The sequence below is a fragment of the Tyto alba genome, unplaced genomic scaffold (genome assembly GCF_018691265.1).
Source record: "Tyto alba isolate M040663 unplaced genomic scaffold, T.alba_DEE_v4.0 Super-Scaffold_28, whole genome shotgun sequence".
NCBI lineage: Eukaryota > Metazoa > Chordata > Aves > Strigiformes > Tytonidae > Tyto > Tyto alba.
In genome coordinates, this window is record NW_024881302.1 from 9,396,917 (window position 1) to 9,423,535 (window position 26,619).

The window sequence follows — 26,619 nt, forward strand, 5'->3', positions numbered from 1 at the left end:
CCTTTGGAGATGTGTCACTAAACAGTCTCTGGGGCAGTGAAAAACTATCCTGCAGTGAGGCACTGCCCTGGGATCCAGGAAACCCGAGTCCACAGTTCTGAATCAGCTGGTTCATTTGATGCAATCATTCGCATTGCCACAGCACAAAGAGATTAAAGATGGGACATGCACATGCACCTGCACAGAAAAGCCATAAAAGCCCTAATATTTTATGTCCTACTCCTTAACACAGGCTATCTAAAGAAACAATCTGTGTGAACATGGAACTATTAAGGGAACTTAGATAATGAGAGACAAAGCAATATTCCCCAGATCACACAGGAAATCTGTGCAGCTGCCAGGAACTAGCTTCAGAAATCCAGAACGAATGCAAGACCTGAGACCTTTCTCTTCTTGACCCATTCTCAATCACAGAGATACAGTCAGAAAATGGGAAGGAATCCCACACTTCTCAGAAAGTGGGATTGGTTCTGGTGCTGTACCGACATGGGGAAAAGTTTGAGCTCCAAGTTTGATTCAACACTCTAGGATCTGCCTTAGGCCTATCTATTATGAGAAAACCCCAACACTTTCCCTGCTGCATACCTTTATCAACTTACCAGTCCCACAATATTTATCAGGAGAGGCCTGCTTTGACGTCTTTTGCCCAGCGACTCCCAAGTCCTCCTAATGCCCTTCAGTTCCACCCTCACAGTGTCCCTTGTCTGCCTTATTTCAGGCAAGATTTACTATAAAAACATATGCTGACTCTCTGCCAAGCAGTATCAGGCTACGCTCAGGAGCTGTGTAAAGTACACAGGGCAAGTACCCAGCGTGGAAACAAAGTGATGACCCAGAAGTCTGCCACTCTTCTGACCTCATCCCAACTGCGTTGTGCAACAAAAAAGTAGCTGAAGGGCCAGCATAAAGAGGGTGAGGAAGAACACAGGAACAGAGGTTCCAACTTCTCCTTGAGTTTTGGGACGGCACAGAGAACAATGTCTGAAAATAATGCAAGCAGCACACAGCAATGTGCCTACTCTCTCATGGACACAAGCCCTGCATGTGCTAGAACCACCTAATCTCAATGATCAATGGAAAGTGCTCTTCTGCTGCCGTCTGTGGTATCTCCCCATTCACATTAAATTGATCTAAATATCACACAAATGCCTGTTAGCACAGGGAATATAGAGCACTTGCCACCAACAGAAGGTAGACCTTACACCAGTGTTGCCTGCATGGGAGAGTTTTACTGTTTACACTATACATGAATATAAGTCCCCATGTTGACTTTCATTGCAGAATATTGTTGCTTTAAAAACCAAAAACAAAAAACAAAAAATCCCAAGCACTCTAACAAGTATTGTCATCAGAGCAAGAATAAACTTTGTACACTTATAAACACAAACACTAAAAGCTCTGCTGCACACCACTGCAAACTGTAACGAGCTGAAGTCATACATTAACTTACTCTAGTTTTCCCTGGGACAGCAACTGTCTGAACACAGCAAAGTGCATCTCCTATTTCATTTCTCTTCAGAATTCTTTCATAAACCTTTCCGATTTTCTGTCATCGGAATGGTTTTCACAGGACTTTGCAAATATCCCATGTTTCTCCATATAAGAATAGTCCTCAGATCCCCCAAACAGTATGGTGAATACCATTCATGTTTAAGGCTTTCCCAGGCCTGAGAGGCATAAATATCCCACAGTATGATCCCACCCAGAGGCAATATAGAGTGCATCATCCCACATCACCAACTGACCTTACTGTGACTGAGAGGAGACATGCTAAATGTGCCCAAATATACTATTTCTGCAAAGAAGGAGGTATTAAATTGTTCTTCATTTTCACTGGCAATGTAATGGGTTTAAACACAGCAAACGTCATAGGCAGGGATAAAGATGACTATTTATCTGAAAGGCTAATGATGCACTGGAGGGTCATGCCTAAGGTGGCTCTGGTATCTCCACTCATGGCAATACTTAAAGCCAGATTAGTCAAACAGCTGTCAAGATGGGTTTTGATATGGTTTACCTTGCCTTAGGCCAGATCAACGACCTCTCCAAGTCCCTTACATCTCTAGTTCTGCAAGCCTTTAACTTGGTTGGTGGCATATTTGGGGAAACAAAATGGGGGCAGAGCACATGCTAATGCCACCTTCTCCTGGCCCAGACCCCAGTGAATGTTTGACTCCCCAGATGTCTGAGAATGCCTGCTCCTGTCTTTTCCAGTGAAAAGTTTTCAGTTCCTAGATAAACATGGGGATAACCTAAGGACAGGTACACAAGCGGTGCAGACTTTATGCTGCTGCTTTGTGTTCCAAGTGCACTCTCATTTATGAAAAAGTGATGTTTACTTTTTCTAGCAGTACATTTGTATACCCAGTGAGGCCCCAGGTTAGTTGTAGGATTCGTGCAGCCTGTGACTGACAATCTATGCTGAAATAATGACATATAATAGGCAAGATAAGGGTTACTCATAAAGACAAACATCTTTTTTTCAAGGCACAAAAGCTGAAGGTGATGTTATTGAAAAAAGCCAGGAAATTATTGCCTATGTATATATATAGTTCATAAAAAGGGGGATTTCTAGAAAGCCGAGGGGACATGACTGATCTTAAATCTATTATATAGATCAGATGGTCAGCTCACTTATAAAGCCAACATCCAAAGCACACTCACCCCCTATGCTAAGAACTCATTTCAGCATACAGGGATCTCCGCACCCCAGGAGGTGAATGCAAACAGTTCAAAACAACCCAGAATAGGTATTTCTTACAACTAAGATTCCTACAGGAATCTAGTGCAGTGTGACAGAGAGTGGAACATGGGTACCTCATTCCTGTAGGTTTCATCAGAAATCTGTCAGTCTTTTGGGAGTTAATCTTCTGAAAAGAGTCACTTAAATTGTTTGCAAACTATGCGCATAAAAACGGCAGGACAGTGGAAACACATGTCCAGACAGGTACAAGAGTCAATAGATGATGTTCTAGTTGCCTGTTGCACAGACTTACTGATTAGCATGGGTTCCTTATGGGATCCTCTTATACATGCTGATTATATTGAATGCTTTGAATAAGGATCCAAACTGTAGAATAAACCTTGGTTTGCATAGCAGATGATCTCAAGTGAACTGCAAACATCAGTTTAAAAGTACAAAGGTCATCACAGGAGATTATGAGCTGTATCTCACTGTAGAAGAGAATGGGAGAATTCAAGGTCACAAAAGAAAGTTTCCAACTGCAGCAAGATTAACACACTTCCACTCTGGTATGTTAAACATGAATTCGTCCTTCATCTCAAGTGTCTTCTACAGATAAAATTCAGATGCTGGATAATTTATTTTCAAGATCTTCTGTACCCATGATCAAATGGTGGTAATCTGTTAAAATGCTCCTTTGGAGGTTCACACCTGATTTGAAATGGACACTTCGCAAAACAGCAGTGACACAGGGTGGGAGGAAATTCAGTGATGCTTTCAAAAGACAGGTCAAAACCACTATCTAGGAAAAGAAAATAAAAACCTCAACAAACCCTTAAATTATCCCTCTTTCTATTTACAACACAGCTAAAACTACTGATAATGAAGACATTGTCCTGTTGTTAATACAATGCTGTTCCTGAGCTGATGGCTGTTGAAAGGCCTCTGATTTCTGGCAACTGTGGTGCAGCACACTGGTTTACATGGCGTCCCACCACCCATACATGCCTTCTCTGGTGATCTTGCCACGAACTCTGTTACCCCTCATCTGTGTCTGCCCTTGTACTCTGCTGGCACCAGCTCTCCTTGAGTCTGAAGCCTGTGATGCTGTCTGAGCTTCAGCAGCTGCTTCCTCACAACAATGCCTGCAGTGATCCGTGTCAATAAAAATCTGAAACAGAGGAAGCGAAACAAAACTCAAGAAAAGGCTCCAAATAAAAGGAGTGATGATTTCCTGCAATACTCAAGCAACTTGAAAAATAATGCACCTGGGAGGCAAACAGAGAATGACTGGAATGAAAAGGATCTGATGGAAAGCTGAAGAGGAGTTTAATCACTCAGGAAAGCAGGGGAACGGTGCATGATGGATGTTTCCACATGCTTTCTGGGTAGTCAAGGAAACAGTTTTTATCTGTCTGATGAAGAAGGCTGTTCACTCACTGAACTTTGGTCTTGCAGAGATCAGGTTAACGTTACTTGGATTTCTCCTCTTCTCTGAGTGCAGTAATTACTTTTTACTGGATGGAGTCATGCACTTTTCCCACCTCCAGTCAGGAGCTACTAACTCTACCAATGCTCATTACCTAAGTATGCTAGTTACATTACTGGTTACCTGCAACTTTGCCTATTCCGGACGCTCCATGATAAGATATCATTCTTAAAATATCTGTTTGGAATTTAAATATTTCAGAAAAAAATCGATCCTAAAAACTCCCGGACAATCTATATATATGTTTAATGTCCATAAAGCTTATTATTCCCTGTATATTTGGGAAGCCTCTAAGTAGCTCCAGCTTCTGTGCCTGGACTTCACCAACAATTTCTTCTGCCCCTTCCCAAGACAGTCCCATTTCAATGTGCAGTAAGTATTTGATCTTCCAAATTCCCACTTGTGGTAAAACACCTGTGCAACCTTAGGTCATTAGAAAAAAGCCATTATATTGAAATTGCCTCTGGTGTAAAACATTGCCTTGGAATTAGCTAGAGGTGCTGGCTCTCTAATTGAAATGTGGCTTCCTGCTCCTTATTCCAACAGCACTCTGTCCAGAGCCATACACCCTTCCTCTTGGAAGGCCCAATAATTTGGTCTAACTGTTCTGGGCTAACCCAGCCATATGTGGTTACTTAAATTGCATAGCAAGTACCCCATGTTTTATTTAGAAGTCCACCTATCTTTGCAATCATTTTAAGCAAAGATATTTCATAGAGACTCAACACACAGTGTCCCTAGAAGCAGCAGTATTTTTATATTGCTATTTCTTATGTTCACAGGTCAGAACTTCTAATAGATGGCATGGTTTTCTGCAGTTACCTCTAGAGCATATCGAGATACAACTGGAGATGCTACTCCAACTTTTTCTGTGCTAGGAGATAACACATTAAAAACATGTTGGGAAAAAGGTTCATAAAACCATTTTTATAATTTGGAAAAAGGAAATTAGAAGTTAAGATAAAAGCTCTTTGAAAATCTCTCTGTAAAGCCGAAATAAATTTATTTGATGAAACAGTAATTTTACAGGCAATTTGAACACAACTTGCTCTGGACTGATGCCTTAAGGGTCATTTGCTTTATTGAGAGAAACACCTTCTATTCATAACCATGGTATCTGAGCGTCCCCTGAATAGACACTAAGTTTTGTTCTACTAACAAGAACCCCCTTTGGCATGTTAGCAGTTGGAGCAGCTGTTCCAATGCCAGGGTTTCTGTGAGCCTAAGCCAAGATGGCTTTATATGTGACAGAATTTGGAAGGACCTATCATGTTAATATTTTGAGAAAATAACATTATTTAATGCTACTCTTTATACTCCCTGCTGTACCAGTTAGGTGGAAGGAAATGATTGATGGCTGGGACTCAGAGCAGGGATAATGATGAATAATGCAGGAAATGTAACTCAGCACTGAGTTAGATTAGTGGTTTCATGTTTCATTTATTAGAACTTATACAGAAATGTTCATTCACTTTTTGGTTATAATTATGTTGGGCATAATTACCCAACTAGTGAACTACCTGTTCACCAGGTAGGCTGTAGAGAAGAGCATCTGTAATTTTGTGAAAGGACCAAAGACTCTGTTAGATTTATGCCTTGGTGCAGATGTGTATGTGCTTGGGTAAGTATATATCTGAATGTGTGTATATACACACACACATATATACACAGAAGAACACACATAAACATATGAAGCCAAGATTAACTGGATGTTTTTATCTGTTCCTATTTGAAAATTATATTGATGAAACTAAAAATTTTCTGTGCAGAATCTAACAAAAAAGTTTTTTTCTCTTTATAATAAAACAAATTTAACAAGATAGGGTATCTCAATGTTATCAAAAGCAAGTCAAATTAATTTTCTTTTCAACTCAAATTGCAAAACTGTAAAGCTCCAGTACTTTACCTCTTTGACTTTGAATACAGGGCAGCCAATGTGTGACCAGTTTCTCTCTCTTGCCCTTTTTTCATGTTAATATAATCTACAGCTCTAGTGCCCAAACTAGGATGGCACTTCTCCTTCCTCCAAACACACAACTACTATTTGAGCTAGACAAGGGCTGGCACACAGCATGGCATACAGAAATACATTTCCAGTCTCTAAAAGACCATATTCTGTTGCTCTCCTTCCCTCCTCCTTATCTTATCTGGAAAAGCAGTTTCTGCATTACAAAGGTTTGCCTCAGTGAAGTGCTTACAAAAATGGTATCTTATTAAAGAGTCCTAATGTAATGAGTAATATCCAACTCTACCCTTTACCTCTCTTTAACTCAAATCCAGCACAGTCAGTCAATCAGTCAAAGTACTTCTTAATTCCACATCATTTCTTCCCAATAGAAGACTATTGCAATCTTATTAGTTGTTCACTGTGACTGGTCCAAGGACATGTGGGGTGGTGAATAATCAGCATCAGTACAAAGAAGTAAAAAGTAAAGATAATTTCTGATTTATTTCTGAGTCATAAAAGACCTCATTCAACTCCTTCAGCTACTACTTGACAAAACTACCTCCACTGGAAACCTGCATGTTGTGGCCCATGTAACCTATTTGCTTTTGGTTGACCCTTTCCAGATGTTTCTTTATCTCAATCATCTCAGAATTTGTCTGAAGAATTTGCTGAAGCCGCACGACAGCTTAAAAAAGAAGCTCCAAGAATTCAGTTTGGCAAAATTGATGTCACACACCAACATGATCTGAGAAAAGAATTTAATATTCAACAGTTTCCTACTGTGAAATTTTTTGTGGATGGCAGCAGGGAAAATCCCATAGACTGCAAAGGTAAACTATCTTATGCACTGATAAGGTAATGATATGTAAGGACAGGATGTACCTATCTATTACGCTGCTGAGAAGAGAGGCTCAGATAAAGAATATGCAAGGTACCAAACTGTTTTTTCCCATGGTTTTAAATATACAATTACCTCTGTACCAATACAAGATGGATTTGAATTAATCTTACAAACATATAACTGAATATGATTCTCTATATTTAGTTCACACAACCAAATTAATTTCTGGTATAATTCCACTGAGCACAGAGAACCACCCCAAGACAATTTACTCCCATTTACTACAATGACAATAAATAAATTAATTATGCCAAACAAGAATTTGGTGCCGAATCTGCTCCATTTACACTTCTAGTTCACTGCAATTCCCATGGATAGCATGCTTACAGATGTAGGATGAAGCAATACTCTGTGCACCTAACAATGAATTGTGAATTCGCTAGGTTCCTTAATATACAAGTATACTTCGTAAGCCAAGGAAAAGAATTTTGCAATTTAGACATCAGAGGGAGCTCATACGTGGCTCAGAAAAAACATGGAATGATTTGAAATCTTTATGGAAAGTTATTAAGGAAAGACAACAATAGTAGAATAAGTCTGACTTGAGAAATCCTGGGAAATCCAGGCCTTATTAGAGTATTTCTTTCGCTGAATGTACATACAAGAAAAATTTTTTTTTTTACCCAAAATTATGAACTTTTACAGACTTGACAAAAATTGCATGACTTGGCCAAGCATCTGTTAGTGTACTCTGAGCAGATACAGCTGAGTCACAAGTTTAATACAACCAACAAAAAAAGGAAGCTAAAGTTTGCCTCCCAAGCTGTACAGAACCAAGTGCTCTGATTTCTTTAACTGCTGAGCCCCCTGTGGCTGCTGCTGCTGAAAAATGATCCTCGGTATTTTTAGTAACTTGCTCCTCCTTGCTATTGAATTTCTTACCAAGTTCCCATCATCTAGACTTGTGCAAACAGCAGGTTCTGCACAAATACCACTGAAAGCGTGATTTGCCATACTGAACTTTTATTAGAGGTGCTGGAACATGACAGTGAAAGCACCTACCTTCAGTTTCTGATTAAATCTATAGCATTGACAAGAAAACCTCTTTAAACTGTTAAACCTATTTGACAGGTATGCTTGTGAGAACCAGTGAATACAGAGTATCATAACACAACACACATGTCACCCTTCAGCAGAGAGCTGCTACATAAAACACACTTTCTAGCAAGATGCAAGAAGTTAGGAAACCACCTTCTGCTCTGCAATTTGTATGAGCTGGCATCAACTGTTTAGAGCACAGGTGCCACCAATAATGACTTACATTACGTTTTGTTGACTAGTAAATGTTTATGTACAACAACTAGTAAAATCTCACCTACTGTGTAAGACTTTTAAACCATTGAGAATTGGCAACTGAAAATGCGCAGCGACCACCCAGTGACTTTTCATGCAGAACTTAGTATATACTTCATACCACAAAAGAAACTGCAGATCTCACTTAAATCAATAAATGAATTCTAATATTTTATGTAAGAGAGAATTTTGAATGGTTGCCCTGACAATGGACATAGTATGAAAGCCAAATACTAGGCTTTGTAAAATCATCGTTTACAACTCCATGGCCAGAATTTGGCCAGTAGAAACAAGCTACACAGGCTGTTTAAAGCAACTCAATAGAAAGACTAACCACATGAAAAATATGCTGAGGGGTTATATCACTTTACATAAGCTGCAAGACCTCAATTCTGCATTTAGACAGTGTAAATCAAGCACTATGTGGCCACTAGATACTGCTCTGCACTTTACTCTGAAGCCTATACACTCCAGAGTAGATGCTTGCCTGCTTCACCTTAAAAAAACAAATAGTGTTTTAAACCACTTGCAGCGCAGCCTGCTGCAAGATGACTTGACAGCAGTAAAATGGTCTGACTCAATTTTGATCCTGTCATATTGCTAAAATGCATAATACTGGGACTTGCGTCTTTGATAATCCACTTGTAGTGTACATCTTGACTCTAGCGCTTCACACCATACAGACTTTTTCATATATAATTTTCATTAACCCTTTGCTGGACTCTTGCTCTGGTCCAACAAGGTTGTCATACAGAAATGAAAGGGCTATCTTACAGCTGACATTTTCATCTCCTGAACCTCAATTCATGGCTCCAATCCCCCTGAAAACATCATAGCTATGATTTTTAAAATGTATTTTTTAAAGAGACTCCACATTCCTAAAACTCCTGAAAGCTTGAAGGGAATTTACCAAATAAACAGACTGACTATAATCTCAGTAAAACTGGGAGCAGTAATTTGGAACCCAAAAGATGGAACAATCCAGAATTAAAGTACAACTTTGACACTTCAACTTTGTTTCTTATGTCTAAACTGAACAGTGAAGCTGCAGCACCACAGAGGAATTTTAACATGTCTCTGTGCCTATCAGATTCCTTCTGCAGCACCGAAGGAACAATTTTGACACCTAATTTAATTGAACAGACAGTTCAATAAAATCTGCAATTGGTTTGAAGCCATTTTGGATTAAACCTCAGGTCGATAGCTCTTTATGGCTTACTGTGATTTTGGGACACATGAAATCTTGCAGGACAGGTTTTCTACTTGTCTGAATTTCCTCACTTCTATTCTCCATATATGATTAAGCAGTTAATTGGACACGCAGCCATTTGCAGAGGTCTCAGAGAACACAGTACTGATCCACCACTGATATTCTAGAGTCAGCAATAGTTCAAATGGTGAATAGAACCTGATATTGAATTTGGATGCCTCAATCCCACTTTGAATCCGCTTTGACCTCAGTCCTAAGGAGTCCAAGTCCATTTGTATCCAGCATCCTTCTGCACCTCCACTGCCACTATCCTGATTGCACAGAAATTTCTGCCATTCATTTTGATGGTCATTTTAACTCTCTTTTCCTTCCACAGGAGTCAGACAGGCCTCAGTCTTTATTACATGGGTGAAACGAAGAACAGGACCTAGCACTGTTTTAATCAACTCTACTGATCAGGCTGAAGCCATCATAAATGCTGACCATTTGGCAGTGATTGGATTTTTTAAGGTAATTCACTGGAAAACTCAAAAGGCTGATTTCTGTCCCATATTTGGGATAAATTACTTGCTATTGCCACCAATTCCCACACATGCAAAAGACCTAGAACTCGCCTGAAAAACCCAGGCCCTCATTTTTCTCTGCTTTTTTTTTTTTTTAAATGTAATTGTTTCTATCTACTTTTTCACAGATAGATAAGCACCCCAGGCAGAGATAAGAACATCTTACACCACAGCACTTTTCCTGAATAGGTACCCTGGCACAGGGACCTACCACTCTGAGAGCAGCTTCTGAGATCATGATGCTACAGCAGTGTTTGCACAGCCCTGGTCACAGCAGACTTTCTTGTATCCTCAGAGAAAGGGCTTTTGCCAAACCATCCCAAATTTGGTGCCTGGTGAGAAGAGCGCAGAACTATTGACCTACCGATCCTTACTTAACACTATCTTTTTCTTTTGAGGGACTTAATCAATTTCTTGTGTGGGTTATACTGCTACTGGAGTCTCCAAATACAAACAGTTGTAATCCCTGCCCAGAATTGTAACTGATCCAAAAATCTATTCAAACATCTTGTAAAATCATACACATGAATAGTTGCAGGCTTTTCTGGTGAAAGAGTGTTCCCTTCTTGCTTAAGTCCATAAAAAAGAAGTAAATATTGTCTAATATACTGGTGTGCCTTTTCTTCATCTTTCCATCTGATAATTTAAACAACTTCAGTGAAACTCAGAGGGACAGAGCACAGGTCCATGAATATCACGCTAACTGTGTTTTTTAGCTCCTGACAGCTAAGAAATCTGATGGATAGGAAGTAAAAATATTATACTGTATATGATCCAATTCATGTAGTCCTTTCTCAAGCAAATTCCTACTAGTTTCTCAAGCAGAATAAGGCTCTTAGGATTTGAGACTAAATGACACAGAACAATACTCAATCAGTGCAAAATAAATTTTATCTGTCAAGGCATGCAGTCAGAAGACAGTAAAATAGTAATAGTTTTTTCCTGCTTTTTCAATGTGTCCTTGAAATCTTTAATTTCTAAAACACTCAATCAAGGATTTTCTCTAACTAAAGGGACTTTTATGCTGATATCTCTCTGCCCAGTTAAAAGCATGGTGCCTAGACTCATATCTGAACTGATAAGGTCCCAAATGAGCTGGCTACAGTGGATAGTACAAGTTTTTTGGATGTGGAAAACAGGATTCATTACCAAAATGCCCCATAGTAACAGAGCTGGTGAACACATACAGCATAATAGGACAAACTGTGAAAATGCTCTGAGTGCCCAGAATTCTGCTTTGCAGCAATCTGTTTGCAGCAGTTTATGAGGGAAGACAGTTTTCCAGTGCTGGGCCAGATTGAGAAGCCCTTGCTATCACAGTGATGCTGAAGAGTTCCCTGAACCACGCTGATAAGCAGATATTGCCTGCAGATGTGTTTGACTGGATTCTGTGATTTCACTAGGGTGCTGAAATGACAATAGATGAGCATGAGCTAGGGCATGTCAGAAATTTAATGGATGGAAGCCAAAAAAAATAGTGTCCAAGTAAATAAAGAACTGCATTTAGCCTTCTATTAGTCACAGATTGCTCACAAATGTGAGTGCCAGGATGTGCTGGGAAGTCTCAGCATATAAATTACTATTCATCTAGCATGAAATAATTGTCTGATTAAGTGAAATCTGGAAGTGCTGTTGCCTTTCATCATGCTTATTTACTATTAGTTTGAGGGTGGACAGCACAGTGACTATTTGACAGATGTAAGAGTCAAGGTCCCTGCCTTGAAGAGCACTCAGTCAAAGCACCAAACACATCAGTCAGGTCCTCTTGCAAGCAGAGAGCCCTCCTTTCTAATCCATCACATCCTACCGGCTGCACAGACAAGCTGCAGCAGGGGAGCAGCTGTTGGCATGATCCTTACCTATCTGCAGAAGTCTTTGCAGAGTGTGGAAATGCCATGGGAGTGCAGGGCAGATGAGATTAGCACAGGAGGGACATAGGGGACCATACACCACCCCTATTGACCCAGGTCAGCCAACATTAGTTGGAAAGGTGAATGCACTAGTGGTGTCACAATGCTCCTAGGATCTCCCCTGTTGTGAAGATCATCCCTTGGAGGTAATGACAGCAAGCTATACCCGCTTCACAGTTATACTCTCCTCCATCACACAAGCCTTTTGGGGCCTGCCTCACCTGTAGTGCTCACTCCTGCACATCCTAGCAGGACACAGGACCCAGTTTCAATAAATACTTTTTCTGAGACTAGGAACTTCACAATGACAGTGTGGAAGTTTTCTGTGAGACGGCAAGAGATGTGCCAGAGATGCCTTTTGGGATGACAGCCAGCGAGGAGGTCCGTGCTAACTATGGCATCCAAAAGAACACTCTGGTTGTGTTTAAAAAGGTAGGAGTACAAAAGTCTAGCAGACAAGGTGCAGCAAGCTGCCTTGGCAGCTTTGGGCTATGGAAAAAGAGTTTGGGAATTTTTCAGGTTAAATAACTTCCTAGTTGAAATTCAACCATCTTAACACAAAAAAGGTCACATTTACAGACAAGAGAGACAAGTAGGAGGCAAACAGAAACCTTTGGACAACTGATATTTTCAATCTGGCTGCCTGCATTCAGGCTCCACAGTTAAACTTAAGGATCTGCATAAAATGGCTTTATTTTCCAACTCACATTAATCAACACATGCTGCCAGGTTCAGTCAGTTTTGCAGACATTCAACTCTTTTCCTTTGTATTTTTTTTGGCCAGAAGTCTGCTTCTCTTCCAATCCACAATAGAAGAAGTGGCCAACAAAGAGAACAAAATTACACAGAAGTAGCACCAACATTTAGGCTGTGAAGTAGTCAGACCAAGGACGTCTTGAGTGAGTGTATGTCACAGTGTGTATAGATACAGAAAAGATCTGTATGTTAAGATTACTGAGCAAATTAAAACTGTCAGCTGTACCTTGAATTTTATCTATAATCTTGTTTCGTAATCTAGCTGTGACATTTATTTTACAAGTTATGGAATTTCAGCTACTGAGGATCATAAAATAGCAAAACTGAAAAGAACATTTTAGAGTTAAGACAGTCTTTTTGCTCCTATAGTTAAGGCCAACAACCTCACAAACTTCACTATTTGTCCAAGGGAAAACCTGTGCATAACGAAGTGCTTGAAGATGGCAGACAGAACAAACTGGATTTAACGAGGCTAATTAAAACCTTTACCTTGGATTTGGTCACTGAATATAATCTTGAGGTATGTGTATGTCACTGTATTAACAAAAGTCACATGAGAAAAACAGGGACTCATGCAGAAAGAGATGTAGGGAGCTATTCTGCTCTTTATTGCTTGAGAATTTTGTGTGCTTGTTAGATTAGGCCAGCCCTAAACACATCTAGAAACACCAGCGGAACCCAACATGCAGCTCTTGGTCTAATCCAGGCCAAAGGATGCTTCCCTCTGGCAGGATGTCATTTCGGAATGGCTGGCCAAACAGTGAACTTGCCTGAACATGCAAACACCTCCCTCCTGTGGAGCCAACACAAAGGCCTGAGCTTTGCAGCAAGGTGGGAGGTTGGAAGGTCAGTCCCTAATCCTGGCTCCAACCTTTCCGCTCCCATGCAGCAACCAGGTCCTCTGGACCAAGACAAGGAAGAAAGAAACCAGCAATAATTGTTGCTAGTGCAGGTAGGAAGGGAAAGACATGGAAATACCTTCTGCCAGGGTACAGCCCATTGCCTCTGATCATGGGGTGGCATAAGAAAAAGGGCAGCCTGTGCAGGGAAGGAGATGTAAACTGCTGATGCCACCCAGAACTGAAGGAAGTACCCCAACCACATCTAGCTCCTGCAGCTGCTGTAGTTGGGCCTCCCTGGGTAACACCACCTTTTACTTTCAGCACATCTTTAGCATTCATTAATTCTTCAGTATGTGTTATCCAGGAGGTCAGACTAGAAGATCACAACAGTCCCTTCTGACTAAAAATCTATGAATAATGATGAGGTTTTTCCTGGAACAGAGAAAACATTCAGCTGCTCCTGCTTCTTCTCACTTTATCTTCTTTAAAGCAAAGAAAAAAATCCAACAGTAACAGAAATGATTAGGAACTGAGTCTTAAAAAGTAAAATTTGCAATAGCAGAACTGAATGATACTGATACACTGAGCCTCTGATTCATTGTTCTGTTTACAAAGAGTGGAACAGATGTTGATTCTTTTGTTTCCCAGACATCTGTGAAGATTTTTGATGTCCCTGTTGAAAATCACATCCTGCTGTTCACCCCAACGAACTCAGAGACATTCAGTATGATTTATGAAAACTACAAGTCTGCTGCTGTGGAATTTAGAGGAAAGGTTTGTAATGCTGAATCCTGCTTTGCAAATATGAATACCAAAAGATCAATGGAAACCCACTCACCAACATTACTAGTAAAAGTACACTGTTGTCAGTCCATCTTTTAAGTCTACCAAACCATTTAAAAACAGTTTCAGTAACTATTCTTTGAATTTGTTAAGGATATGAGCTGAAAAAGAAATTTCACTTGAAAATTATTCTTTAAAAAACAAAGATCACACAAGCCAACACTAACTCCAGCTGCTTCAAATAATCTTGTTTCTGATTTTACAAATATGACTTTCTAAGAGCAACTTCCAACCAAAGATAGTTTGCCATGAGGATCTCAGAGAATTGCCTGAACCAAGAGCTGGAACCAGATACAAACCCGAAGAAATATTGCAAAGCAACTGCATAGCCTTGTTTGCAGCACATGTGTTTGCATGTATATAAACAGGTATAGGCAGTCACAATACACAGAAGTATTTCAGTTTTCCATTGTCAATCACTCCTGATCCAAGTATATGAGACACTGAAGAATGGTAAGTCATCTTGTAATAGGATATCACACATTAGTATTGGTAAAGATAGATGGATTACAGGTGTTTTAGTTCTTTTATCCTGTTAAGATTTATTAGGAAGAGCAGTAAGAGTTTTGAGGGGTAATTTAGAAGTGTTACTAAAACAGGTGATAGCAAACCACTGCGAAAAGACATAAAAAAAATCGCTATTCCTTTTGGCTGCTTTAGCATTTGTTATTAACTAGGATCAAGGCGTGATAAAGTTCACAGAGCTGCTGTTTGTTGGATTGAGACCAGAAAATGGTTCTACACAATTCCACGCATTTAAGTTTAGATCCTAACCCACTGCCAAGCTCCATGGTCCATTTCTCTAAAATGGCTAAACCAAAGCTGGAAGACTCAACCAGATCTATGACTCTCTCTTTATTATCAGATAATGTTTGTCTTGGTGGATACTAATGAAATAAGGAATGGACGAATTTCTGAGTATTTTCACATCAGGGAAGTTGATGTTCCTGCTGTGAGAATCCTAAATCTGACAAGCCATGCAAGGTACAAAATGCCTGCAGATGAGGTGACTGTGGAGAACATAAAAGAATTTTGCCAGAGCTACCTACATGGAAAAGCAAAGGTATGTCCATTACTAATGAGACGCCCCTCTACTACACAAGCTAAAACACTAATGAATTTGCAAACCATCCCATTTTTAATTAGAACTGTGTGCTGTTCTGATCATCAGTTTGTTAATTTATTCTCACTCTAATGCATTCATCTACAGTTTTTGACAGAGTATTGATCTTTATTTAACAACTGAGGTGGATTACAAAGTTCTCCAGTCCTCCTGTGTAAAAACTGGATAAATAATTTATGGCCCCATAGTTTATTTGATATCAGCTTATGTATTTTATTGGTTTAAAAACTCCCTATGTCTCAATCTTTCCAATACCATAATGGAGGTATTTCACTCCCTTAGTTGAGAGAGATGCAAACACAGATTTTGAGGTTACAGAGAAGTCCAGTAAATAGAAAATTGACAGTTTCAGAGTGGAGAAAGATTTGGTATTTATTGTAGGGAAGTTTATCTGAGTGAGTTTTCACAGGGGGTATCATTCCCATTGGTAAGTACAGTATTTGTTGTCATAATGAGGCATCATCCTCCACACTCACATGAAAAATGCATTAAAATGTTTTGCTTATTCAGTACTCTTCAGGGTGATTTAATTTTGTTTCCATCACGAGGAAAAAAGGTAGAATTTGAGAGATTTGAGTAGTAGATCCTGATTTCAATGTTGGAGGAAGGGCAAAAGGACAGAAGAGGTGGGGATGCTGCCTCATCTCTACCAAGATCTGCTTGAGCAGCACACTCCTACCAGGGAACAGCTTCCACAGGGAATGTGTGCCTTTCTACTACTAGTCTGTGGAGTAAAAGAAACAAAACTCCCTGGAAGTGTTCAGGGCCAGGTTGGACAGGGCTTTGAGCAACCTGATCTAGTGGAAGGTGTCCCTACCCATGGAGCGGGGGTTGGAACTGGATGATCTTTAAGGTTCCTTTTCCAACCCAATCCATTCTATGACTCTATGATATGAAATTTCCAGCTAATATACAGGAAACTGTAGGAATCATTTAGGGACTGTGATTGGTGGTGAAGTGTTGTGGTTTGGGCCTGATGGGCAACCAACCACCACAGCTAATCACCCTTCCTTCCCCCTCCCCACCTGGGAATGGGGGAGGGGATTAGAGGGGTGAAGGGAGACTCGCAGGCTGCGATAAGAACAGTTTAATAATGGTAATAAAACGAGAACAATAACGATGATAGGGGGAAAACAAAAAGAAATATATAAACAGTCAATGTACAGCATAATTGCTCACCACCCGCTAACCAATATCCAGCCCGTTCCCGGCCAGCGACCCCAAGATACCAAGATCCCACAATCGCAATCCCGGAAGTGAGAGAGAACCTTCCCAGCCACCCTTCCTTTATATAGTGAGCATGACGTTCCATGATATGGAATATTTCATTGGCCAATTTGGGTCTGGTGCTCTGTCCATGCTCCCTCCCTGTTTCTTGTGCACGGGCAGGACATGGGGAGTCAGAGAGTCCTTGAAGTCTTGGTAGCAGCTGAAAACACCAGTGTGCTATCAGCATTTTTCCCATACCAAACCCAAAGCTAAATCCAAAACACAGCACTCATCTAGTCCCTGAAAAGGAATATTAACTCTATTTCAGCCCAAACCAAGATATGAAGGCAGAGATTTAAGCAGCAATGAACACCTTCCTGTGTGCTTTACATCAGTTTTGAGAGCCTACAATAGGGAAGATATTCAGTAGTCTAGTTTCTGAACATTGGGCAACAAGAATTCAGGACAGTGAATGCAAACATGTTCCAAAGGGTCATTTTCAGACAATCTACTAGGCAGCCTGTATTCAAGAGAGGGACAAGTAATTCTGACTATCAACTATGCAGGGGTGTGAGACTCCAGCTCCTCACTGAGGGGAGAGAAAACGGTAGCATGTGAAGGCTGGCTAGGATATAGAGATAGAAAAAATAACACACAGTAATAGTGCACATTAGGTAGAGAAATGTCCCATCAGTCTCGTGTTAACTTGAGCTGGAGTACAGTTTCATGATGCTTCCTGCACTTTCACAGCAGTATTTCTGTTTCTGCTTAGCTGCATCTCTCTAGTGAAGAAATTCCAGAGGACTGGGACAAGCTGCCTGTCAAAGTGCTTGTTGGGAAGAATTTCAACATGATTGTCTTCAATAAGACCATGACTGTGTTTGTTATGTTTTGTAAGTATTATTGTTGTATTCAGATTTTAAGTTGCTTTAACATGATCAATTGGAACTGAAAAACAAAAGCTCATGCTTACATACCAAACTAATCTTTGCACTTTACAGAAACCAAGTTTAATGAATTATTTTTGTTCGATGAAAACATTGAAGAAAAAATTTTGTCTTATCTATGGAAATACTGTGATACCTTTGCTGACTTAGGGTTGCACAGAATAACACTGGATCCCTTAAGTAAATATTTGTCAAGTTTTGTCCATATCGAATCTTAGTGTTGAAAGACAAAATTACACTAGAACATCATGTTGTACAATGGAACATTACAACTTGCTATACAATATGAGTCAGGCTGTCTTCTAAGGACAGAGGGAGAGTTAAGTGAGGTTGTCTGGTTATAATGCTCTAGGATTAAATCCCAGAGAGGAGTTGTGGTTTAGCAAATCCCAACTCTTCTTACTCTCCTCTGTCTGCAAGGAAGTGGCTTTCCTGCTTGAATCTTCCCAGAAAGAAACCACTACCTTGTCCCTACACCATCCAACAGGGATTAGTTTCTGCCTTAGTTACTTCAGTAGAGCAAACATGCAGCATTAACATAGACAACTACCTGTATTTCCCTGAAATTCTTAAAGGTAGTGTGTTCCTGCAATCCTCTTTGTTGGCTGCAGCTATTTAATTCATGCAAGTCATTTTTACATTTCAGCATCAACAAAGCAGGAATTGAACCAAGTCCTCTGGAAATTAAAGGCTGATAAACAGGATGTAGCATATTCAGGAAAGTGACCCAGAAATTTTAATTCCATCTAAGCTGAGTATAGGCATTGTTCTCATGACTGAAGGATTGAAACTGTGTTGTATGCTACTTAAGGGGATACTGGATTCTCAGTAGTTTGCCTTTTTACCAACCTGCACGAGTGCAGTGCTCAGAGTCAAAACACCACCATACCTTATACTCCTCCTTTTAGAGTAAATATAGCATAGTTTATGAACATAGTTAATTTTAGTATGCAGAAAGAATGTTCTGCTTCTGGCAAGTATTTCACTATGGGAATGATGCAAAACCTACTTGGGTTGCGTTGGTTATCTGGCATGCCTGTCCAACAAAGTCATATGACAAGTATGTTCGTTACAGTCATAAAAGGGTAAACAGAGCTAAAGCAGCACTGCTATTAGAAATGTATCAGTGAATAGCTAGTTATCACTACATGAAAACTCATGAAATTCATGAAAGGTGAAAAGTTTCAAGTAGAGATTGACCACAGTTGAAATCCAAAACCTCATGTCATGGTTTAACCCCAGGCAGCAACTAAATTCCACTCAGCCTCTTGCTCACTCTCCCTGCTCCAGTAGGATGGGGGAGAGAATCAGAAGAGTGAAAGTGAGAAAACTTGTGGGTTGAGATAAAGACAGTTTGGTAGGTAAAGCAAAAGCAGAGCATACAAGCAAAGCAAAACAAGGAATTAATTTACCACTTCCCATGGGCAGGCAGGGGCTCAGCCATCCCTAGGACAGCCGGGCTTCATCACGCGTAACAGTGACTTGGGAAGACAAACACCATCACTCCAAATGTGCCCCCCTTCCTCCTTCCTCCCCAGCTCTGTGTGCTGAGCATGACACCATATGGTCTGGGATATCCCTGGGTCAGTTGGGGTCAGCTGTCCCAGCCATGCCCCCTCCCACCTGCCTGTGCACCCCCAGCCCCCTCGCTGCTGGGGTGGTGAGAGAAGTAGAAAAGGCCTTGACTCTGTCTGAGAGCTGCTCAGCAGTCAGCAAAACATCCCTGTGTTATCAATGCTGTTTCCAGCACAAATCCAAAACAGAACTCCATACCAGCTACAGTAAAGAAAATTAACTCTATCCCAGCCAAAACTAGCACACTCTAAGTTTAAGGGCTAAATGGGTCCCAGTGATTGCACCAGCACATGCTCTTCTGTTAGACTCTATTCTTTTACTTTTCTTTTTCAATTTGCAGATGCCCCTTGGTCCTATGACTGCAGAAAACTCCTGCCAATCTGGGATAAGCTAGGAGAGCAATACAAAAGTCGCAAAGACATAATCATTGCAAAGATAGATATCACAGCAAATGACATCTTGTCCACTGGATTAGATCGCTATCCATTCTTCAGACTTTTTCCTGCTGGCCCAGATTACCAGGTGAGAAACTGATGGGGAAGAATGTGGAGACACAGATGCACACTGAGTGGGGGATGTGTATGCATGTGTGTTTGCATGCATGCACGTGTCACAGTGAGAAAGGAGTCCTTCAGGCAACAAAGCTTTATTCATTGTCTACCCAACATTGGATTCATTGCTGCGAAGAACCTGAATTAAAGGAGAAACCCTTCTATTGTCTTCTCCTATGTGTGAGGCCGTGGCAAGAGCCCATGTATCATTTACCAGCTTGGACCTACAAGTCAGTACAGCCTTACATTCTGCTGTTTAACAACCTCCTGTCTGCCTGTTGTGTTCTAGCAGCATTCTCAACTCAGGGTGAATTTACAGATACCTCCTAATCACTGCAGTGCCTTTTTACTTCAAACCATGACAAGAGATGTATCATCACAGAACTACCCTGTGCCAGTTGTTTCTGGCGCAGGTATGAACATAGCCTCTAAAATGCTGGTACTACTCTTGTTATATCCTCTACATTTTCATAAAAGTCAAATCCCAAAACTTTCTTCTATACACTTATGCCAGTAATTTTACTTCATTCTGGTATCACAGCCTCAACTGGGAATAAATATTTTTTGTCAAGTCCAATGATCTTTACAATATGCTACCTAATGCATCAGCTATGTTACACAATAATCAGAAAATGCTGCTGAAAGAGGAGGGAAAGAAAATTATTAAATAGTTACATTCCTCCAGCTATGTAGATAATCTAATTAAAAAGAAAATATCTCTGAAGCAAAAAAAAAAAAATTTCTAAGATAATGTTATAATTAAGACATTACTAAGCTTTTCATTTTTCTTCTTAGTCCTAAACTTAAATTAAATTCTAAGACATTTGCCCATGTCCTCATTTAATCTTTGAGGGAGAGATTTTCCTCTCGGATGTGCATGCACAGCTTCTAATGAATTGAACTGCAGTCCTGCACACTTGTACTGTTTAGTCTTTATGTGAAAAAGCAGAAAACCATTAAATGTTCATAATAAATGTCAGGTCAGTTTGACAAAAAATATCAGCAACAATTTTCAGTAACTATTAAGGAATTGTTTCATACTTACAAATACCCTGAAATTAAAGAGTATTTGTATTCTCGAGTTCTTTCTTGTGCACCATGTTTTTCTACTAGTTCCCTCAACTTCAGAGATTTTAACTTGTACTTGACTACCGGTGCAAATATGCTGTAGATGACTGCAGTCTTGCAAATCCAAGTGTTCTGGCCTTCCTTCTTATGGCACTATATGAACAGCCTGCCACAGACATCTTTACTCACTACAGACTATCATAAATGATCTGAGACACACTCAAGCCATTAATATACAGTCACTGCAACCACTCAGTTATTTCCTACCCAACCAGCAGTTGTACCGGGAATTTTCCCATATATACTTGTCCTTTCCTAGAAGTCTGAGCACAGTATACAAATGTAATATCATAACATGCCAAGGCTCAGAGTATCTACTGTGTTTTTCACTGTATAGGCAATGCCCCAAAATTAAGATCCTACTCCTTTATTCTGGCCATGAAAAGAGTAATAGAAGGGGCTTGGAGCCGAGGAGACACTAGTATGTTCACAATGAAGAAAAAGAGGAACAGGAAATATACACAGTCTACCAACACCACCTGATATAACCTTGATTTCACACAAACATCTCCTCTAGCCTGCGGTATTTTGCTCGTGTTAGAAACACAAACACATGAGCTTTCCCATTACCTCTACCAATCCTTTGCACTGTTTAAGGACTAAGGACGAATTGAACACTAGCACAGAAGCAGTAGGAACTCTAAAGATTAAATAACTATCAGAAGACTCTAGAAGGCAAATCAACATGCACGTAAAGGAGACTCTAGAAAGCACATCAAAATGTATGTAAAGAAGGGTGAACCTGCTCCTGAAAAACCAAGAGAAATGTGGCCAACATAACATGACCCAAAGCTGTTTTGTTGAACTGGGTTATCATGTTCTCTAGCCATCACAGACACCGTTACAGCTACTTTAAAGGCAAATCCATGGGCAGAACACATCACTATGCAGTCTCTTCCAAGTACTCTCACCTGATAGAGATTATATTAGATACTACTCTCCTCTAAACAGAAGTATCTGCTAGGTCTTCAGGCTATGAACTGTCTTCTTTCCAGTGGACTGTCATTCTTTAGTCTGTTTAAGAACAGGTTCAGCTTTTCTTGAAGTTAATGACAAGTGACTGTCTCAGTTTCAGTGGGTGCAAAACTAGATACATGACAACGTTTTAGAATCAGGAGCCACTTCGGGTTAAGTGGAGTTGGATGAGCTAAGAGACCTAGATCTTATAGCTGGGTGTTTAAGCATCTGCCCACTTTCCCAAAGCACCAACTGAACAGTTACAGCCAGAGCTGAAGGAATAAGAGAGTGAATCTGATGAATTGCATGGAGGAGGGAGTAACCAGGCATCATCTGAGCTCCATCTGCGAAGCTGATGAACAACTCACCAACTGTGTCATCCACTCTAAATTTAAGAGAAAAACATGTAGTCTTTCAGATGGATTTAAGATGATTCTATTTGTTTCTATGGATTGAGAAAAATAACATTTACATACTCTTATGCACGGATTACTCTAATGAGAAGTAATGAAACACATATCCTCAGTAACCAGTACAGAGATCAGCTGCTTCTCTGGCTTTAAAGGTCTTCAGGCTCTGAGAAATTGCTTTTCCAGCCACCATCAGAGTTGATAAAAATCAAGACTCATCTGAGAATATTAACTCTGGAGGAATCAAATAACCTTTCTCAAGAAACTTAAACTTGCAAACATAAAAAAATAACTTAAAGGCTGCCACATGTTTTAATACAAGAGAATATCTTACTGAACAGAAATTTCAAACCTGTGTATACTTTTAGTGAACTCGACAGAGAATGGAGGTGTTTTGTTTACAGTCCTTTGAACTCAAATCAGGTATAAGAGTAACTAGTGTAAAATAACACAGCATTATTGGTCGCAGTGGGAGTAAGTGAGCTTAACCCAAGTGAGAATGGGACTCTGCCTATTTCTAAATATACTCCGGAACAGCAGACAATTCCCAATGTCATGCACAAGAGCTTCTACAACTTTTTGTTAAAAGACTTATGCAAGAACCTTTCATACTTCTAGAGAGCAAAGGTATTGGGAGTGGGTGGAATCTTTAAAATACAGTACGGTGCCTAGACCTACTCAGAGAATTTTAAAGCTCTAAACTGAAAGTGCTTCTTCCATTAAACTTCCTCAGAAGAAAATCCTCAGTAAACCCCCAACTTAAGGTGAAGTATAAGAAAATTAATGTCATTGCTTGTCTTCCTTCTGTTCAAGCTGTGCACCTGCTGATAATTCTGGACTGTGTATTTCAAAACCTTTTCAGAATTTGAATTTCCATCAAAATCTTTAGAAAGCTTTGGATATCATGGCTGGACACTTAAAAGACTTTGGTCTTCAAAGTATCTTGCAAATGTTTATTGTTAAACACAGAAAAGACACTGATGTCAGTAGTTGGCAGGATCCCAGACTGGAATTATACAATAATGGTTATGGTATTTTATACAAATCCTTTTCTTCTTAGGGATATACATCTATTTCTTCTTTACACTTGAGTTTCAGATGACATTGAAATCTGCTGTGCCTCTGCCCTTGCATTCTAAACTGAGCACAAGATCTAGAGTTTGGTCAGTATAAAGAACTGAAATCCTCCAGCTGATTATGCTGTTATTTCCAGAATTTTCTGTACAGAGTTAAATAGTTAACTTTAAAACTCTTTTCAGGAGGTGGCCTATGCTGGGGACCATACCTTGGAGGCATTTTCTGAATTCTTAGAAGAACAAAGCAAGACAAAACCAGAACCAAGAGAGAAGGTAGGCATTTCATCCAGACACTGACTGATCTGCTCTGTAATTCAAGGCATGTTCACACCTTGTGTAGGCATACCTGAACTGTTTATAGCATAGCCACACGTATGGGCTTCAGCCGCTGCTCATGTCAATGCTTGGGCGGTTCTTACCAGCTCTTAACTGGTTTTGAGCTGACTAGCTTGGCATGACCACACTAGTTGCAGTCATGTACTGCTGCCTGGCAGGCACACACCCACTCACATCCTTGTTTTCATCACACAAAAAACTTTTCTCCCAATGCTTATGTTATCACTGACTCACTACATTAACATTCTGGCAGTAAGTAGTGCATAGCAGAAAGGAACCTGCACCCTGACAGGTGTAAGCAAAACCCTGTCAGGACTTTAGGTGAAAAAAGAAGCCCCAGCTAAGTTAGTTTCAGTTATAGCTGGAGGGTTCAAATATTGTCCACCTCATTCTGCTACATTCAGTGCAGCTTCTCTTCTTCATAAAGCAAGGCCAAAAGTGAAAGCAGGCACTGTCCCCTCTTTTTGCAATCTGGTTGTGATTATTGTCTGATTCCTCAACTCCTTCTCCCCCTTTGTAAATCAGACCGGATAAACATTAGCTGTTCTAGATCAGCCTGTTATTTATTCCCAGACACTTCACTCCAAAAGACATACTGTAAGTGAACAAAGTGATCAAGCTCCATGCAGACAGCTCCAAGCAACAGAAAAAAACTGACATGCAGATGGAGAAACTGTCCACCCAGTATAAGAATCATGGGCCCATTCTGACTGGAAGTGAAATAGATCCACAGGGAAGCAATAGTTGTCATTAATGGTCTTTTCAACTGGTAGGGAAACTGTTTGTGGGTGGACAAACAGTTTTGAGTTTTCAGACTTACTTCCACCAGAGGCTTTGATTTGCCTCTGATTTCACTGCTCAGATAGGTGGTTACAGATGGAGAGAGATGACTAAACTAATACCAGGACACAGAAGTCTGCAATGAATAATCAGACATCCAGCTCTGCCCAGTCATTGCACAGTTCTGTTTTCCAATACCCAAAGCCTATGTTTGGTGTCTGTCTCTGTTGCATGTTCTTTAGTGATGTGTTTGAAGCCCTACACACAGTCTTTTACATACAATGTTAGAACTGTGTATATTCTGTCATCTCCATGCTTTATTTAACATTATAGAATAAGTAAAAAAGACGGTTTAGGAAACACCATTCAAAAACATGCTCTGTGTAGCAAAAAGGGTAATTGGAATTTGCTCATCTGTTCATTCTCCGTTCTTATCTGACACCCACCAAATTTTCCCAGAAGACTGCAGTACTAGACCATTTGAAGTACAGTGCTTGATGTGAAAGTCCTCTGTTGGAGTAACTCTTCATCCTCACCTCAGGGCTTTCACAAACACAAAACCAAGACAAGTAAGAAGGTAGTTTCTTTTGAGATTGCCTAGAAGAGACCGTCTTATGCCCATCAGTTTACCAACCACGGTTTTCCAAGTTCTTATTAAACCTTCACAAAAATCCTCATCTAAGCTTTGCCATAAACCAGTCTAAAGGTTTAAAAACAAAACACCTTTTAGAAACAGCTACAGTCCTTCTGACCTCATTAACAAGCCCTCAAGTTCCTTGGTTTGAAAAGATGAAAATCTGCATTTCATATAATCTTAAAAAAAAAATTTGGAAGTAAAGAAGTACTAGAGAAATTCTCTTCATGAACATCAGTAATAAGCAGCTTTGCTTTTGCATTTCCTTTTTTAAAAGGATCCTTTGGGAGGAATCAAAGAGGATCTCAACCGAAACGATACTGTAATAACAGAGAAAGAAGAACTTTGATAATACAGAGAAAAAGCAAAATTCTGAGGATTGTGGGGAATCCTTCCTGAAAGGAACTCACTGGAAGAATTAATCATCTCAAGTGAACACACAGCTGGATCAAAAAATAAAAGTAAAGAATTCAGTATCAATGGTTCATTACGTGTGACCACTCTTCTGAATCCAATTTAACTCTTAGTTTTACCGGGATCAGTTGTCATAGGTTCTTAAAATACTGTAAAATTTGCTTAAATAATGCTTTTTTTATCAATAAAACTGGTCTCATTTAGAAAGGTATATGTGCCATGGTAAATGGATAAAGATATAAAACCACTCTTTCTCAAAAAATTCTGCAACAAGTTTGCAAACAGTTGCTCTCCAATTTACCTTAAGACAGCCCTACTGTTTTCAAGGAAGATTAACTGCTCCCAGAAGGTTGGGACTAACACTGCAAAGAAGATTTCTATAGTGATCTTCAAAAAGAAGCAATTGAAGCTAGGGGCTATGCCCAAAGAGGCACCAAGGGGCAGTTCATGATTTTTTATTATCAAGCAGTAGAAAATGCAGAAATCAAGATATAATTTAATTCCAGTAAGAAACATATCATATCTAATATACAAAGTCACAGGTATCATTCACATTTTAGCTACATTAGGTCTCCTAACCACCCCACACATGTTATAAAAGTGCAGCTGGAGAAACCGGTGAACAGCAGTGATTTCTTCCTGTGAGGCCAGATAAAGCAGAAATAATTCTGAAAATTTGGAACCTTTTCCTACAGAATTAGAGAAGGAAGATAATTTATTAATATTTAATTTCAAAAGCAGATTTCCAAAGTCTTTGTTCTCAACTTGTGAAAAAGTTACTTTCCTATGTAAGCAGCGGAAAAATGTGAAAACTTACAGTTCAGAACAGATGGCCTGTTTTCTATCCAAGCTGCAACGTGTAATTAAATACCCACACTTAGAGATTTAAGATTAAATATTAACTTCTCTTTACTTCACAGTTCTTTCAAGTAAATAGCACTCAGCATGCAACACACACCTTATGAGGCCATCAGCGGGCCTTCACTGATGATGAGTTAACAAGAAGACAGAAAGTAAAACCATTTATGTCGATACTTCTTG

The 26,619-nt window shown here is 39.8% G+C and overlaps 1 protein-coding gene across 1 annotated transcript in view; it reads left to right on the plus strand.

Annotated features, from left to right (window-relative positions):
* Positions 1-25,513, plus strand: part of PDILT (protein disulfide isomerase like, testis expressed) — a 28,490-nt gene extending 2,977 nt beyond the window's left edge. The window contains 10 exon segments of the mRNA XM_009970774.3: positions 6,744-6,950; positions 9,901-10,034; positions 12,292-12,429; positions 13,163-13,273; positions 14,244-14,369; positions 15,304-15,501; positions 17,543-17,663; positions 19,633-19,814; positions 23,598-23,687; positions 25,442-25,513. Coding sequence (XP_009969076.3) covers positions 6,744-6,950; positions 9,901-10,034; positions 12,292-12,429; positions 13,163-13,273; positions 14,244-14,369; positions 15,304-15,501; positions 17,543-17,663; positions 19,633-19,814; positions 23,598-23,687; positions 25,442-25,513 — 1,379 coding nt within the window.
* The last annotated feature ends 1,106 nt before the right edge of the window (positions 25,514-26,619 follow it).